The sequence below is a fragment of the Camelina sativa genome, chromosome 20 (assembly GCF_000633955.1).
Source record: "Camelina sativa cultivar DH55 chromosome 20, Cs, whole genome shotgun sequence".
Classification (NCBI taxonomy): Eukaryota; Viridiplantae; Streptophyta; class Magnoliopsida; order Brassicales; family Brassicaceae; genus Camelina; species Camelina sativa.
This window is the reverse complement of record NC_025704.1, coordinates 29721211-29736777: the sequence shown is the minus strand read 5'-3', so window position 1 is coordinate 29736777 and position 15567 is coordinate 29721211. Positions and strand designations below refer to the sequence as shown.

Here is a 15567-nt window from a genome sequence, read left to right as displayed (position 1 = left end):
CAGTTGTTGAATGTGGTGCAGGTGGTGGCATGCCCCCAACAACACGAGATGCTGCACTATCAATTAAGCCCATAAGTTTTCCAACAAGTTTTGCTGGGGCCAAATTCACAGCATACCCGCCCTGAAATAGAAATGTCTAATTAGGTTGGATCATTAGTAAAAAAAAAGAAGCTTTACATCATTCCCAGTTGTATGGATATCCATAAAGTTTGAATTTCTTTTTTTACATCTTTAATAGAAGTACACCTCACAGACGTAATTCTTATTCACAGTTGCAATTTCTTTTTCTGGCAACTTGCACATTTCCATTTAAAGGAAAAGGCAGCTAACAGATGTAAAAGACACCGGAAAAATCAACTGTTTTTATGTAATTCTATTGGAACCAGAAGTTTTGTAAGTTCTACCTGTTGATGGATACGGATTCTCTCTTCAAGAGATAGAACAAACTGTTTCAACATTTCTCCTTCAGATGATCGACCAGTCTTGAGGCATTTTAATACTGCTTGACAATACCTGTAACAGCCACAGATGAACGACATCAAGAAGCCGTATACAGTCTAACCAAGGAGTAGATGATGGAAAGTGAATCTTCTTACTTTTGTGCAGCCGAAAGTTTACCAACTTCAGCCAGCATATGGGCATATATGATTTTATATGGTTGAAACGACGACAGGATATACTGAGAGTTTCCCAGCGTCTTGGAGTATTCATATAACTCTGTTCTCTGCCCATGTACAGATCAATCGACGAATCAAGACAATATCAAACAAGAAAAAGAATAGTGTACTCCATGAATTTCGTCAGAGTTTCTATTCATGATATTCTCAAAATAGAATCTTCCGTCTAGTATTCTGATAACTAAAATCCACAGTGTTAAAAAAATCACCTGTATAGCCTCGGGACTTGCATATGTTCGAGGACATTTCCAATGGTCCGCCCCAACAAGGCAGATTCTGGCGCTTTCTGAGTATGGATCAAAGTCCATATCCGCGATTAAATAGCAAATATGCGCCGCAATTATCTGATTCATAACAGTAATCTAAATGTCATTATAAAGTCTTCCATAAAGTAAAACAATACAACAAGGCAGAGAACCACCTCTCCCCGTTCTTTCCATATGTTATCTCCAAGATTAGTAATCACAAGCTCATCACCTGTGGTTCTGTTAGCAGTTATTATACCCAAATTCTCTTCCCAATTGTCAAGCATGCACTGCATGCTACTACTTCCAAACTGAATTTCAAGGAAACAAAGAGACATTATTAAAAAGCTCCCTGTGGCAGAGCTGCAGAAGAAAATATGTCCTTTGAAATCAAAGAGTGAACTAGATCCCTGTGGTAGAGAACTGTCTCTACCCTACGTTTTCTGTCATTGCATTTCAAGTTTATTTTTTCTCTCTTTAATCTATCACATTGTCTGACAGGGGAGAAATAGATAATGTATTACCTGTGGTTGTTGTTGAGGCACATTTACAGAACCAGGAAAATGGATATCGCTTGTACTTCCAGTTGAAAACACTTCTTCTGGTTGTCCAGCAACCAGCAAGCACAATGTTCGTAAAGGTGACCCTGGTATCAGATGGCGTAGGGCCATTTGTTTCACAGTGTCTACATAGAACTGCAATAAAAGACATCAACCATGTCAGTAAAACATCAACGAGAGTGATATGTCTAGATCTATAGCAACCAAGGGAAAGGGACCTGATCCCCAAGTTGTGCCGCGATAACAAGTGCTGGTCCCCATAAATGGCCTTCTTGTGCACATTGTAGAGCCTCCATTTTTCTACCAGAAGCCAGAAGATTCTGAACCTCTGAAGCAGTTACCTGGGAAAATCTTCCACATGAGTTAATCAGGAAAAAACAAAACTTCATCGAAAGAGCATATGGGATTTAATGTCAAATACTCACTTCCATTTGTGATTCAGGTGGTAAATGCTGCAGGCATTGGCTAAAAGGAGTATAACCGCCATTTTGGATGCCATCTTTCTTGGCGAATGCAAAAAGTTTGGCGACTGCTGCTTCTGCAGTATCCGTCTCCTGTTTCAGTGTAAATACCAAGATGAGGAAGTTGCAACCTATACAAATGTTTCCTTTAAGAAAATAATTGACAAGACATCTCATGAATTGCTCACCTTTTGCGATGCATCAGTGCCAAAAGGAGATCGGAGTTTCCCATAATGCTGACAAGATATTTTGAGCAAAGAAAGAAGCATCTTTAAGAGTTTCCCTCTTGAAAAATTCATGTTGGAAGATTCACAATTTAGTAGTCTCTCATCAATCCACTTATGCAACTCTTTGCTTCCAACATTTCCTCCTACCAAAGGACCTGGAAAAGATTGTTGATGCAGACAACGGAAGTAGCTCAAAGAGTCTTCCCCGGGACTTGAATAAGAGACACTCCCTGAAATAACTTCTGCCAAGTTTAAGACAGAGACGGTGCTTCCCCCAGTTCCCTTTGAATTCAAATAGAATAAGATCAGCAGTTAAACCAGAATTAAATTTCACTTTATTGAGGTTACAATTGGACAATATATTTCATGCATGTTAATAATAGGCACCCAAAAAAAGTAACAGCTCTACAGTAGTTGGCATAGACTTCCCAAGGTGTAAAATAAACTAAAGATAATCCACACATAAGGACTAACCTGACTTCGAAATGATGAATTCTGCAGAGGGCCATTATTATCCTTCATTACAATGAGCTTCCCACCAAACCCAAAATTAACAAGTGCATGTGGTGGACGCCCATCAGATGATCTTCCTGCGCTTGGGGAGAAAAGCTGATTGGTCTGAAAAGATTGTTGAGCATCACCTACAGATTGCTGTCTACTAAAGGAATGGTTTGAGAAACTCAATGGTCCATTCTGCGTGACACTAGCCACATTCATATGCTGAGGGATGAAGCTCTGAGTTCCAATCACATTTGGCTTAAACTGTTCCGCCGCAGGTTCTAATTGCTGGTTTCCTCCGAAGCTTGATAATGAATCAGAAATTACAGCCGACTCTTGTTCACCTGCATTTATTGATTGCCAAGTGTTTGTAGCCTGCTGGTTGTTGGCATGGTAAGATTGGTCCCAACTTCCTTGTTGGCTCTGAATAGGAAACTCTTGCGCTTTGAATGTCTGGTTTTTATCATTAAAATTATACATACTACTCTCGCTATTACTGTGATACATAGCTGTAAGAGCATGACCATTCTGAACATGCTGATCATGAGCTTCACCAGTTACGGATGTTTGAGAAGCCTGGTTGTAGCTGTCCAGAGACCGCCACTCTTGAGCAATTGTATCATAGTACCATCCAGGATACTGGGCGTCAAATACCATGTGTTCTGGATATCCACTGCCCACTTGTGAAACCTGGTTCCAAGTAGACACACTCTCAGTAGTGCCAGCCACTGTAGATGCTGTACTCTGTTTCAGATAAGCAACATCCGAGTTATCAGCAGCAACTGTTGAGTTTATATAACTCTCCTGTGAATTAGCGCTTACATCATGACCATCAACTTGATACCATTGGGCAGTGCTTGCATCATAAGTCCATCCAGGATAGAGATTTTCCCAAGATTGACTGTCACCTACATACTGCCCGCTTGCAGAACCGTGGTGCACTTGACCCTGATGTTGCTCAAACCCTGCCGAATGATCCAAACCAACACTTGTGTTGTTTGTATCATTAGATACTAAATTTCCCCCAGTGGCCACAGCTACCTCCGCCTTTCCCTGTAAATCTCCTGCAGGTCCATCCAACTCAGTGAAGAAATCAGAGTAAGAACCAAACCCACGACCGTCGTTGGCAGATGAATCCGCACAAAACGAACCCCAATCAACCTCCTTAACCCCAGGACTCCCAGATCCGTCGACTAAATTACTTTCTTTTGCTGTTTCAGATAGTGGTGGGATATCATCAACCTCCGATCTCACCACATCATCCTCCCTTAACTTATTGGCATCGCTGCTGACAAGTTGAACAGCTTCCGCGGCGGCAATAGATGAAGAAGGCTCGTCTTTTCCCACCGAGCCACTCGTACCCTCGTTTGCAACAACATGGTTCCCCAAAACCGCTTCGTTCAACGCGACATCTCCATCACCCACAAAATCGTCAGCAACAGAGAGATTCGCAAAAGCTTTGACATCATCAGAGTCACTGCCGTCGTCGAATTTTAGCTCCTTAGCAGAGGAAGAAGCGGTGGGAGTATAGGAATCATCAACAAGTTTATCGAAGAAATCCTCGTCCGTTTGATCCTCCAACAAGAAATCAGCAGTCGAAGCCATCAAATTTGACAAGCGGAATCGAAATTAAAAACCCTAACCCTAAAACCCCACAAAAATCACAGAAAGAGATGGATGGATCTGCAAGCTTTCTCCCGAGAATCCAAAACGAAAGTTAAAATTTTTTATAGAAGATCAAAGATCAAATAGAGTAGAGAGTGGCATAGACCGATCCAAATCTAGAAAGGAATCGTCGGTGATTTCCCGGATCTTAATCTCCGATTCAAACTCCGATTTGATTAGTCGGTGAAATCTTCGAGATCGATTGAGAGAGAGACTCTTTGATTTTATTTTTTTTGGGATTTTCTTTTCCGAAATTACCCTTTTATATGTATTTGTAAGAGTAACCACAAGATTAATGATTCGTCATAGGGACGATTATGTATGTATTGATGAGATGAGCCCATAATGAATCCATTTTTATGACGTCAAAAAGCAAAAAAAATTAATTCGTTTTTTTTTTTCGTAACGTTAATGACTATTGGAGTTTGGGGTACGAGTACTCGCATATAGTGGATCCAGTGGGGCTCAGTGGAGGATTGGCTCTATTCTGGAAGCCATCTTATGAAGTTGAAGTTATTAGTGCAGATCACCGAATCATAGACGTGAAGGCCAAGCTTGGATCACTTTCGTTTTATGTTTCTTGTGTCTATGGGGATCCGGTAAGTAGTTTGAGACAAGGTGTATGGGATTCACTTGTTGACATTGGGGTGTCTCGAGATGCACCATGGCTGGTCATAGGTGACTTGAATGAAATGGTCAGTAATACTGAGAAGCTTGGAGGTCCAGCACGGGCGGAATCATCATTTTTCCCTTTTAGAAATATGATTCTTGATTGTCGCCTACGGGAGGTCTCCAGTATTGGTAATAGACTGTCGTGGGCCGGTAAACGCAATAATATGTGGATCCAGTGCTGTTTGGATAGAGCCCTTGGGAATGAAGCATGGTTTCAGCTGTTTCCACGGGTGCAGGGTGAATATATGGAAAGGATTGGCTCGGATCACAGGGCATTACTGCTACGCTTGGCTAATGATAATGTTTCTAGATCAGGAAGGTTCATTTTTAACAAAAGATGGATCTCTAAACCGGATTTCGCTGCGGTGGTTCAATCAGGTTGGAACAAAGGCGTGACTACGGGACAAACATCTGTGATGAGTCGGATTGCGGAGTGTAGAAGAACTATTTCTGGATGGAAAAGATCACAAAATCTGAATTCCAAAGTGCGGATACAGCAGGTTAGAGAGCAACTGGATGCAGAGGGTACCAAAATACATCCTAACTTTCAGCTTATGCGGGATCTGCGCTGGGAACTGGCTGAGAATTATCGAGCAGAAGAGCTTTATTGGAAGGAAAGGAGTCGAGAACAATGGTTGCAGGGGGGTGACCGCAACACGAAGTTTTTTCACGGTAGTGTTCAACGGCGTAGGATTCAGAATAAGATTTTATCTCTTTTTGATGAAAATGGTGTAGAGCAGTTCTCTGAGGGGTCTAAAGGAGAGGTGGCCGTGGCATATTTCCGCAAGATGTTTACTAGCTCAAATCCTAGTGCCATAATGGAAGCTCTAGATGGGATGGTGCCTCGTGTCACTGATAGTATGAATGCAGAACTAATTCGCCCGGTTTCTGCATTGGAAATAAAGAATGCAGTTTTTAGCATCAAAGGGGAGAAGACGCCAGGGGCGGATGGTATGTCGAGTCAATTCTTTAAGGAATATTGGGATGTTGTTGGACCTCAGGTGGTGCAGGAGGTGCAACAGTTTTTTGCATCTGGTCATCTTCCATCTGATTGGAATTTTACGCAGATATGTCTAATCCCGAAGGTGCAGAATCCTACTCGCATGACCAACCTAAGGCCTATCAGTCTGTGTTCTGTATTATACAAAACAGTGTCTAAAGTTTTATGTCAGCGTTTGAAGCGGTTCCTGCCTAAAATAGTATCAGACACTCAAGGTGCCTTTGTGTCGGGTCGCCTCATAACTGATAACATACTTTTAGCACACGAATTGGTCCATGCGCTTCAGACGAAAGCAGGTTGTAATGAGGAATTTCTAGCCATTAAGACAGATATGTCTAAAGCCTACGACAGAGTAGAGTGGAATTTTCTTGAAGAACTGCTTATTAGGCTTGGTTTTGATATTAAATGGGTTAACTGGATTATGAGCTGTGTGCGTTCAGTTACCTTCTCGGTTCTCATTAACGGGAAGGAACATGGCTTCATTAAACCAGAGAGGGGGATTAGACAAGGGGATCCTTTGTCCCCCTTTCTCTTTATTCTCTGTGCGGAGGCACTAGTCCATGTGATGAACAAGGCAGAGCAAGAGGGTAGACTCACGGGGCTGAAACTTACACCGGAGTGTCCTTCGATCCAGCACCTCTTTTTTGCTGATGACAGCCTATTTCTGTGTCGTGCTAGTCTTTTGGAATGTTCAAACCTGTTACAGTATTTAAGGTTGTATGGAGATGCGTCTGGTCAAGAGATAAATCTCCAAAAATCATCGATAACCTTTGGAAAGAAGTTAGATCCGTACATGAGGAGGGTTATCGGTTTGTTTACGGGTATTGAACAAGAGGGAGGGGCTGGTAAGTACTTAGGCCTCCCTGAATGCTTTAGTGGCTCCAAGAAGGACATGTTAGCGTATATAACAGATAGATTAACATCTCGATTACGCGGTTGGTTCGAGAAAACATTGTCCTTGGGGGGAAAAGAAGTTTTGCTTAAAGCAGTGGCGCTTGCTCTTCCGGTGTATGCGATGTCCTGCTTTAGGCTATCGAAACACCAATGTAAGAAGATAACGAGTGCGATGGCTAACTTTTGGTGGAATGCAGTGGAGGAGAAGCAGAAGATGCATTGGGTTTCTTGGGAGAAAATGTGTAAGTCAAAGGATCAGGGTGGCTTAGGATTCAGGGATATAGGCCGTTTTAATCAAGCTCTTCTTGCGAAGCAAGCTTGGCGCCTCCTGGATGCACCATCTTCGTTACTGGCACGGGTGTATAAAGCAAGATATTTTCCCTCGATATCGTTTATGGAGGCTAATCTTGGTCCGCGACCGTCTTATGCTTGGAGAAGTATATTATTTGGGAGAGAGTTGTTGGAAAAGGGCCTCATGAAGTCCATAGGTGATGGTTTGGATACCAACGTTTGGCTGGATAAGTGGGTTTTTGATGAGCTTCCACGGAGACCATGTAATAAGGAGCAGATGATAAATTTGAATCTCCGAGTGTCTGAACTTATCACTAATCAAGGGGACTGGAATCTGCAGGCTCTTCAGGAACTTTTTCCCCCCTGTGATGTTATCAAAATAAGATCATTTCCCCCGGATACGCGGCTTCAAGATAGGTTGGTATGGGCGTATACGAATAATGGACACTACTCAGTAAAGAGTGGTTATTGGTTGAGCTCTAAAGCTATGGAGGTCCCGGGTGGCGAATCAGAGGGCTCACGAGTGTTGAATGAACTAAAACAAAAGGTTTGGACAGTTGAGACAGCTCCAAAAATAAGAATGTTTCTATGGAGAGTCCTCTCAGGTGCTATAGCAGTTGCGGACTGCATGAGGAATCATGGTCTACAAGTTAATCCGATATGTCAGGTGTGCAGATCTGCCGACGAAACTGTGTCACATGCTCTGTTCCTTTGTCCTGTGGCGTCAACGGTTTGGTCAGCTACTGCTCTACCTTTGCCTGTCCAAGGTTTCTCTACTTCGGTCTCGGAGAACATTGGTCATTGTTTGAGGCTTATTACTAATACTGATCTACCATCGTCCCTACGCCTTGCTATACCTTGGATTTTATGGGAGATATGGAAGGCTCGTAATGGGATGGTTTTCAATAACAAGCTGCAGGACCATCATGTGTTAATTGCAGGTGCGGTGGCGGATGCTGAGGAATGGTTAAAACTGAATGAGTTGCAGAAGCAAGAGCAAAGGTCAGTTGTGGGTATTATGCGAGGGGGTATGTCACAGAAGAGGTGGACTAAACCAGCGTTTGGAATACTGAAATGTAATATTAACGCATCTTGGGCTAGTAGTCAGCACTATGCGGGGGGAGCTTGGATTCTTAGGAATCATGTAGGTGATGTTCTGTTCCATTCCCGGCATGCGTTTCTACCGACAGTGAATAGAATTGCTGCAGAACTACAATGTTTGCTTTGGTGTTTGGAGAGTTTACAGATCTTACAAATCCTCTCGTTTGAAGTCTGGACAGATTGTGATGCAGTAATTCAGGCGCTTGAAAAACCGCAGGCTTGGCCTAAGTATCGTTCACTGCTTCATAAGATAAGCCAAGTTATGGTGCATTTGCAGAATGTATCAATACACCTTGCGTCACCTAAGTCGAATGGAGTGGTGCGATCGCTTGCTAATAGTGTTACACGAGACGGCAGGTTGAACTCGTATTTGGCTATGGGAGGTCCTGCTTGGTTACATGAGCAGATTGCACGTGATAGCTATACTTAATATCGGGTGTTGTTTTCCCGTTTTGCTTGGTTTTTGGTTTGCTTTCTCTATTTGAAACATTGTATTTCAACTTTTCTTTATATATCACAGACGATTAAAAAAAAAACGTTAATGACTATTGACTAGTGAGCAATAGTATTGACCGGATCACTTATCCTTAGTTCCTTACATATCACCTGACCAATAATGTCTTGACACATGTAATTTTAACAATTATTCAATTTAATCAAAATTAAGCAAATATACCTCAAACAAAATAACTATACCAACATGATCCTTTTTTTGTAAGAAAAAAGAAAACATTTTATGAATGTGAAGTTGTTATAATTTTTTTTTTGGGGGTGGGGGCAGCCATGAAAAGTAGTTTAAAACCATACCATTAGTTTTAAAAATCAAATTTCAATAAGATGTATCATGTAAAGATATTTTAAGATTCATGAACACATAAATTTAGAATATATCATACTGATTTTAACATTTTAAAATCTGTGCGTATGCACGGGATCATAAACTAGTTTCAAAATATAGAAGAAAAACACATGAAAATTACCTTTTCATAACGTTTTACCAAAATAAATTACAGAGTATAAAAATCAATAATGTTGATTGAAAAACCCCTCTTAATAAATAGATTAGAGAAAATGATATAGATTGAGATTGTGTTCCATAAATGATGATGTATAAAAAATCTAATTAAAGCATCTCCACGCTAACAATAATAATAGTATGTTTAAAAAATTCACAAGATAAAATTTCCTCGTTATTTTCTTCCTGTTTGTTTTATTACCAAAAAAAATAAAAGAAAACTTTCTGTTTGTTTAAGGAGTTGTTTATTCAAAGATTAGGTAAATTATTACTTACCAAAAAAAAGATTAGGTAAATTATTTTAAATTTATCTAAAGACGTTAAAAAGAAAAGATAATTTTGAAATTATGTAAAAATTGAGTAATTTCACGTTAAATTAAAGGGTATTATCTTAAAACATATTGTAAAAAAATCTAAGTTCACTAAATTTGGTATACTAACATTATACACATGTTAATTAGCTTGTCATCTTTGGTGGAGTTTTAAGATGATTGATTTAACTCATGAGGAAAGAAAAAAGCATACTATGAATTATGAAACAAACTTGTAATTCGATATGATTTGTATTGTGACTTCATCCATCATCTTCTATCAATGCTCTGCGAAAAAACAATATCAAAACTCTATATTTCTATTTTTTTTTTCCCCCCGTTTAAAATGTTGACTAAGCAGTAAGACTAATAAAAAAACTTGATATCCAACTCTCTACCATTTTTTGTTTTTCCTTTTTTTCCATAAATTGATAGAAGAAGAAGAAGAAGATGATACACAACAAAGCAAACAATCAAGAGAGAAGAGGCTTCTTAGAGTCAAACTCACTCTCAAAACTCTCAGTTTCTAAAAACCCTTCTTTGCCTTTTGCCCATAACACGAGGTATAGCCCTACAAACATCAACACCATCCCTCCCACACTGCAATTTTTTTTTCTTTTTTTGTTAAATCATTCATTTAAAAAGTAAGAAACTCAAATGTTACCACGTAAGATTGTTGTTAAAAGAGTTGTGTGAATAATGTTACCTTCCAAGGCTAACGGACTCTCCTAATGTAAAAACGGAGTAAGCAACCGAAATAACAGTAGCGAAAGGACTGAACATTGAAACCAAAACCGGTCCACGTTTCTTCATTGCCCATCCATTAAAGCTAACACATGCTCCACTCACTGTCCCTCCCTGCCATTTCAAGTGTTATAACCATAAACCATTTTACTTATGTTATGTATAAACGAATAATCCATCGTCTGAAACTTACTAGGACAGAATAACCAACGAGGTTACCGAAACTAACAAATGAAGTGGCAAGTACTTTTGCTTTTCGGTTTTGTAATAGTAGTACCACCGTTGTTATCAACACTCCTAGCAGTGCCGTTATTGCACTTAACGATATCGGTGCCGGAAACTCTGCTAATGTTGACGCCTGCAATAACAGGTTTTTAGAAACTAAACAAAAATGGTTATATATATATATATGATGATTGATTTATGAACCATGTTACTCGCCTGAAGAACGACGTTGGTTGATAAAACAAAGACGGCTCCAAGAAGGTAGATACACCCGACGACTCTGTCTCGATCAAACACGAATTCTGAGGCATTACCGTATTCGTTGAGTCTTATGGAAGTGCTGTGCATTAGGCTCATAGTTAAAGCGCCGAACACGCACAACAATGTCCCTAAGATCTTCAATTTGCTGTACACACATTTCAGATTCATCTTCTCTAACCTATCCAGAAAAGAAGACACACTTAATGTTGGAGACACCGTATGAGATTGCATGTTAAAACAAGGATTTAGTTACTCACCCAACGATCCAAGCTATGAAAAAAATGAGACCAGGAGCGAGATTAGGCATCGCTGTCGCCATTGCTGGTGACGTCAACCTGATTCCTTCTAGAAACAGAGACTGGAACAGAGTAACCCTGTTTAAGAAATTGTGCCAATTTAAAAACAAGTTTCATACTTTTAAAACGCAACAAAAGAGAGTAAAGGGGGGAGGGAGGATGATACTTACCCAGCAAAGGCGATCAAAACTAGCTTAACAATCAGCCTCAAACTAAGCTCATTCGGCCATTGCTTCCTGTTTAGAACAACAAACCATTAATTTAATATGTGAAAAGACAAAAGTTTGGTTTTTTTTCTAGGGTATGTGAAAAAGTTAGCAGGGCAAGGCAAACCTTTCGAAGAGAATGGCGAAAGGGGAGAGGACAATGAAAGTGGCAAATGTAGAGAAGATGACAATGGTAAAAGGGCCGAGACCGAGTGACATCAAATAACTCATGAGCAAAGAATTGCCCGCGTATACGAATTGAACCATAACTAAACCTCCTACTATTACCACCTCTTCTATCATCTCCTTCTTCATCCTCTCCTCCAGGAGATTGAGCACCGATTGATACAAATCTAAACACAAAAACTGCATGGCAGGAAATACATCATAATAAGCATAATGAATGAGTTTGGGATAAGATTGCAATACATCAAAAGATTAGAACAAATGAATTACTCTCTATCTCTCCTCCTACATTCATCCAGAAAATATCTCTGGAATCGTCCTCACCATTATCTTCCTTTCTCTCTCATTCTCATTAACAAACCCTTCATTTGTTATTCCCACACACCTATCTATATTTGTTACTTTCCATATAAACATTTTTATTGTCTATTTTAAGCCACTTTTTATCCCAACCTTCAATCTCTGTTCTGTTCTGCAATCTTCCCCAAATTAAAGATTCATTTTTTTTTTTTTTTTAAAAACGTTACCAAATTTTTTGGAATTTTTATTACATATGAAGCAACATCATGGTATGGACCAGTCTGTTTAAAAGTCAAATGCTAAGATCTGTGTCGAATAAACTTACAGCTTTTCCCACGAGGAGTCATGTTGGTTCCACTGCTTCTTCGAACTCATGGACTACCATCCTTCCTGCTCTGGCTCGGTTCGATTCCATCGGCGTGTTACGATCTGCCGTTGAATTGATCAATGATGGCGACAAGCCAGATGCTTCTCCACTTGTTCACTTGCTCCGCGTCTCCGGCAACCATGGCTACGTTTCTTTGTGTCAGCAGCTTCATGGTTACGTCATAAAACATGGGTTTGTCTCAGATACGCGTCTTTCCAATTCCCTGATGAGGTTTTACAAGACAAGTGACTCGCTGGAAGATGCTCACAAAGTGTTTGACGAAATGCCTTACCCAGATGTCATTTCTTGGAACTCATTGGTTTCTGGTTATGTTCAGTCGGGAAGGTTCCAGGAAGGACTCTCTTTGTTTCTCGAGCTCCACAGATCTGATGTCTTCCCTAACGAATTCTCTTTTACAGCCGCTTTAGCTGCTTGCTCACGACTGCGTCTCTTGCTGCTTGGAGCCTGTATCCATTCCAAGACTGTGAAGCTTGGCCTAGAGAAAGGCAATGTCGTAGTGGGTAATTGTCTAATTGACATGTACGGTAAATGTGGTTCCATGGATGATGCAGTTTTGGTATTCCAGCACATGGAAGAAAAGGACACTGTTTCTTGGAATGCTATCGTTGCTTCCTGCTCAAGGAACTGTAAGCTCCAGCTGGGACTTTGGTTTTTCCACCAAATGCCAAATCCAGATACTGTAACATACAACGAGCTCATCGATGCTTTTGTCAAGTCCGGGGATTTCAATAATGCCTTTCAGGTTCTATCAGATATGCCTAACCCTAATTCATCTTCATGGAACACTATATTGACCGGCTATGTCAACAGTGAGCAATCAGGAGAAGCTACTGAACTTTTCAAAAAAATGCATTCGTTGGGAGTCAGATTGGATGAGTACAGCTTGTCAATATTTCTGGCCGCCATTGCCACCCTCGCTGTGGTTCCATGGGGAAGCCTTATGCATTCTTGTGCTCTCAAGCTTGGTCTAGATTCTCGAGTTGTTGTCGCAAGTGCTCTTATAGACATGTATTCCAAATGCGGGATGTTAAAGCACGCTGAGCTGATCTTTTGCAAGATGCCTAGAAAGAATCTTACTGCATGGAACGCAATGATCTCTGGATATGCTCGTAATGGCGATTCAACTGAGGCAATCAAGCTCTTTAACCAATTGAAACAAGAAAGATTCATGAAACCTGATCGGTTCACATTCTTGAATCTCTTAGCTGTTTGTTCTCATTGTGAAGTTCCAATGGAAGTCACAGTTGGCTTCTTTGAGATGATGGTCAACGAGTATGGGATCAAACCAAGCATAGAGCATTGTTGTTCTCTTATAAGAGCTATGGGGCAGACAGGAGAGGTTTGGCAGGCAAAAAAGGTGATTCAAGATTTTGGTTTTGGGTATGATAGTGTGGCTTGGAGGGCTTTGCTTGGTGCTTGTAGTGTTCGAAAGGATCTGAAAGCTGCCAAAATCGTTGCCGCCAAGATGATTGAGTTGGGGGAAGCTGATGAGGATGAGTATGTATACATAGTTATGTCGAATCTCTATGCTTACCATGAGAGATGGAGAGAAGTTAGTCAAATTAGGAAGATAATGAGAGAAAAAGGGGTAAAGAAAGAAGTCGGGTCTAGCTGGATTCAAGAGCAGAATGTAGCAATACAGCTTTAGTATCTATCTATTAAGTTTTGAGCTTTTGGTTATTTAAATATAATGTCAAGCTAGCTTTGAATCTGGGAGTTGACTCGTGGAAAAAGGTGAAACTGTATTACATTTTTTTTTTCATGAATCAAAATGAAAATGACACGAGTCTGGAGTCACAAACAAAGAACTTGTCTATAAGTTTAAGAGAAGCTTTCCTCACTCAATAGTAATAATCTTCATGAATGTATCAGGTCACCTTGGGACTGAAAGGCCCATCTCTACAACAGTAAACAGAAAGAGAAATAAAGGTTAGGACAGAAACAGGAACTGATATTTACCAAGAAGAAAGAAAGAAAGACGGATGCTTTGGGCAATATTGACTTCATGGTAAGAAACTTTGGAAAATGTTAAAGTAAATCAGATGAACAGTAAACTAGTCAAGGCATCTCATCTAAAATAAGCTTCCTAAAATCTAAATGATCACCAAAGCATTGTTGACAGAGCCCACCTTTCAAAACAACTGCAAATACGTCTCACGTGCCATCGATTCCATCTGGGACAAAGAGCATTTTTACAAATTACTAGAGTATATATGCCACTCTTATACGCAGATCATGAACTAACTTAGACTGGTATTCATAGAAAAGAAAAGCAAAAAAAACACAATGACAATTCCACGTTTTCCGGGGTCTATCTATCCTACAGCTTGTATTCCAATATTTCATTTGGATTACTAAAACTAAAAAAAGGTTCATACTTGATAAAGATGCAAGGATCCCACATGGTAACGGTGAAATTATGTGCCTGCATGAACCAAGTACTCATAATTAGACGGACACAATGGCACTAAAGCTCAAAACTCTTTCACAACTCTAGAAACTGATTCACTCAATATACTAGTTTTACTAGGGTTAATCCTCCTAGTTGTTATGAGTCAAACATTAAATCTACCAACACTACATAATAATACAACTATTTTACCAAGTAAGAAAGTCAGAAAACGAAGAATTAACATAAATAAGGAAAAAGCATAGTCATATGAATTAATCATAGATCTTGCAACACTTCATATAAGCAATCAATCATAACATCGAAGCTACTATAAATTTAATCCTTTTCTCACAGCAATTTAATGTCCTCACATGTAAATGACTAGAAAAGGTTTAAAGCTTTCTAACACAAAATCGACTGCTAAGACCAAAGACCATGTGTGCAATACATAAAAGTATCAAAATTTTATGTGAGCTCAGTCAATTTAAAAACTGCAACATAGAATTACAAATTGTAAAGACACAAAAAAAAAAAAAGAAGGATCCAAAAATAGAGAAGAAAGCACCCAAAAAAAGAAAAAAAAAAAAAGCTATACTCACAAGAAAGAAAGAGCAGAAAAGAGAATTAGAGGTCGGGAGAGGTGCAGCAGAGAGTACCCTGAGAGAGAGCTCGGCTGCTTCTGGAAGTAGTGCTAAGGCAAGACGTCAACCGAGCAGCCGCCACCGTGCTGTGAAGCGGTAACAGCGACTGAACACACCCAAGCTCAGATGGACACCTAACATAGAAACGGTAAAACCCACGCATCAGATGAAAAACCCTAAATCGAAGAATTAGGAACACCACAGATCAAAGAAATGACGAAATGGGAAGTTGAAATTTCGAAATTAGGCGATTGAAGTCATGGAAACAGTCGACAGACCTGGAGAAAGAGAATCGGGGAAGAGGAGAAGCA

General features: G+C 40.0%; 4 protein-coding genes across 7 annotated transcripts in view; 1 reads left to right on the top strand and 3 right to left on the bottom strand.

The window, feature by feature from the left end:
* Positions 1–4602, bottom strand: part of LOC104772036 (protein transport protein SEC16A homolog) — a 10386-nt gene extending 5784 nt beyond the window's left edge. For 2 of the 4 annotated variants that reach the window (XM_010496683.2, XM_010496685.2), the window contains exon 1: positions 3473–4602. In XM_010496683.2, coding sequence (XP_010494985.1) covers positions 3473–4273 — 801 coding nt within the window. In that variant the 5' untranslated portion in view covers positions 4274–4602. Of the gene's footprint in view, positions 1–12; positions 122–404; positions 514–596; positions 725–886; positions 1022–1098; positions 1234–1446; positions 1618–1700; positions 1824–1907; positions 2037–2131; positions 2453–2644 lie in introns of all 4 variants that reach the window. The other 2 variants (XM_010496684.2, XM_019242177.1) reach the window with 2 other exon arrangements.
* Positions 9959–11774, bottom strand: LOC104772034 (WAT1-related protein At5g47470). Its single transcript, XM_010496677.2, has 7 exons — positions 11477–11774; positions 11314–11379; positions 11105–11221; positions 10803–11025; positions 10555–10719; positions 10324–10475; positions 9959–10217 (listed from the first exon to the last, which is right to left on the bottom strand). Exons 1-7 carry the CDS (start codon positions 11719–11721, stop codon positions 10091–10093), a joined length of 1095 nt encoding a protein of 364 aa, XP_010494979.1. The 5' UTR covers positions 11722–11774; the 3' UTR covers positions 9959–10090.
* Positions 12002–13900, top strand: LOC104772964 (putative pentatricopeptide repeat-containing protein At5g47460). Its single transcript, XM_010497517.2, has one exon. It carries the CDS (start codon positions 12102–12104, stop codon positions 13869–13871), a length of 1770 nt encoding a protein of 589 aa, XP_010495819.2. The 5' UTR covers positions 12002–12101; the 3' UTR covers positions 13872–13900.
* LOC104772035 overlaps positions 13946–15567 on the bottom strand; it is a gene marked incomplete in the record, with an annotated part of 1864 nt that continues 242 nt past the window's right edge. Inside the window, 3 exon segments of the mRNA XM_010496682.2 lie at positions 13946–14122; positions 14353–14397; positions 15272–15390. Of these exon segments, the coding sequence (XP_010494984.1) occupies positions 14378–14397; positions 15272–15390 (139 nt within the window).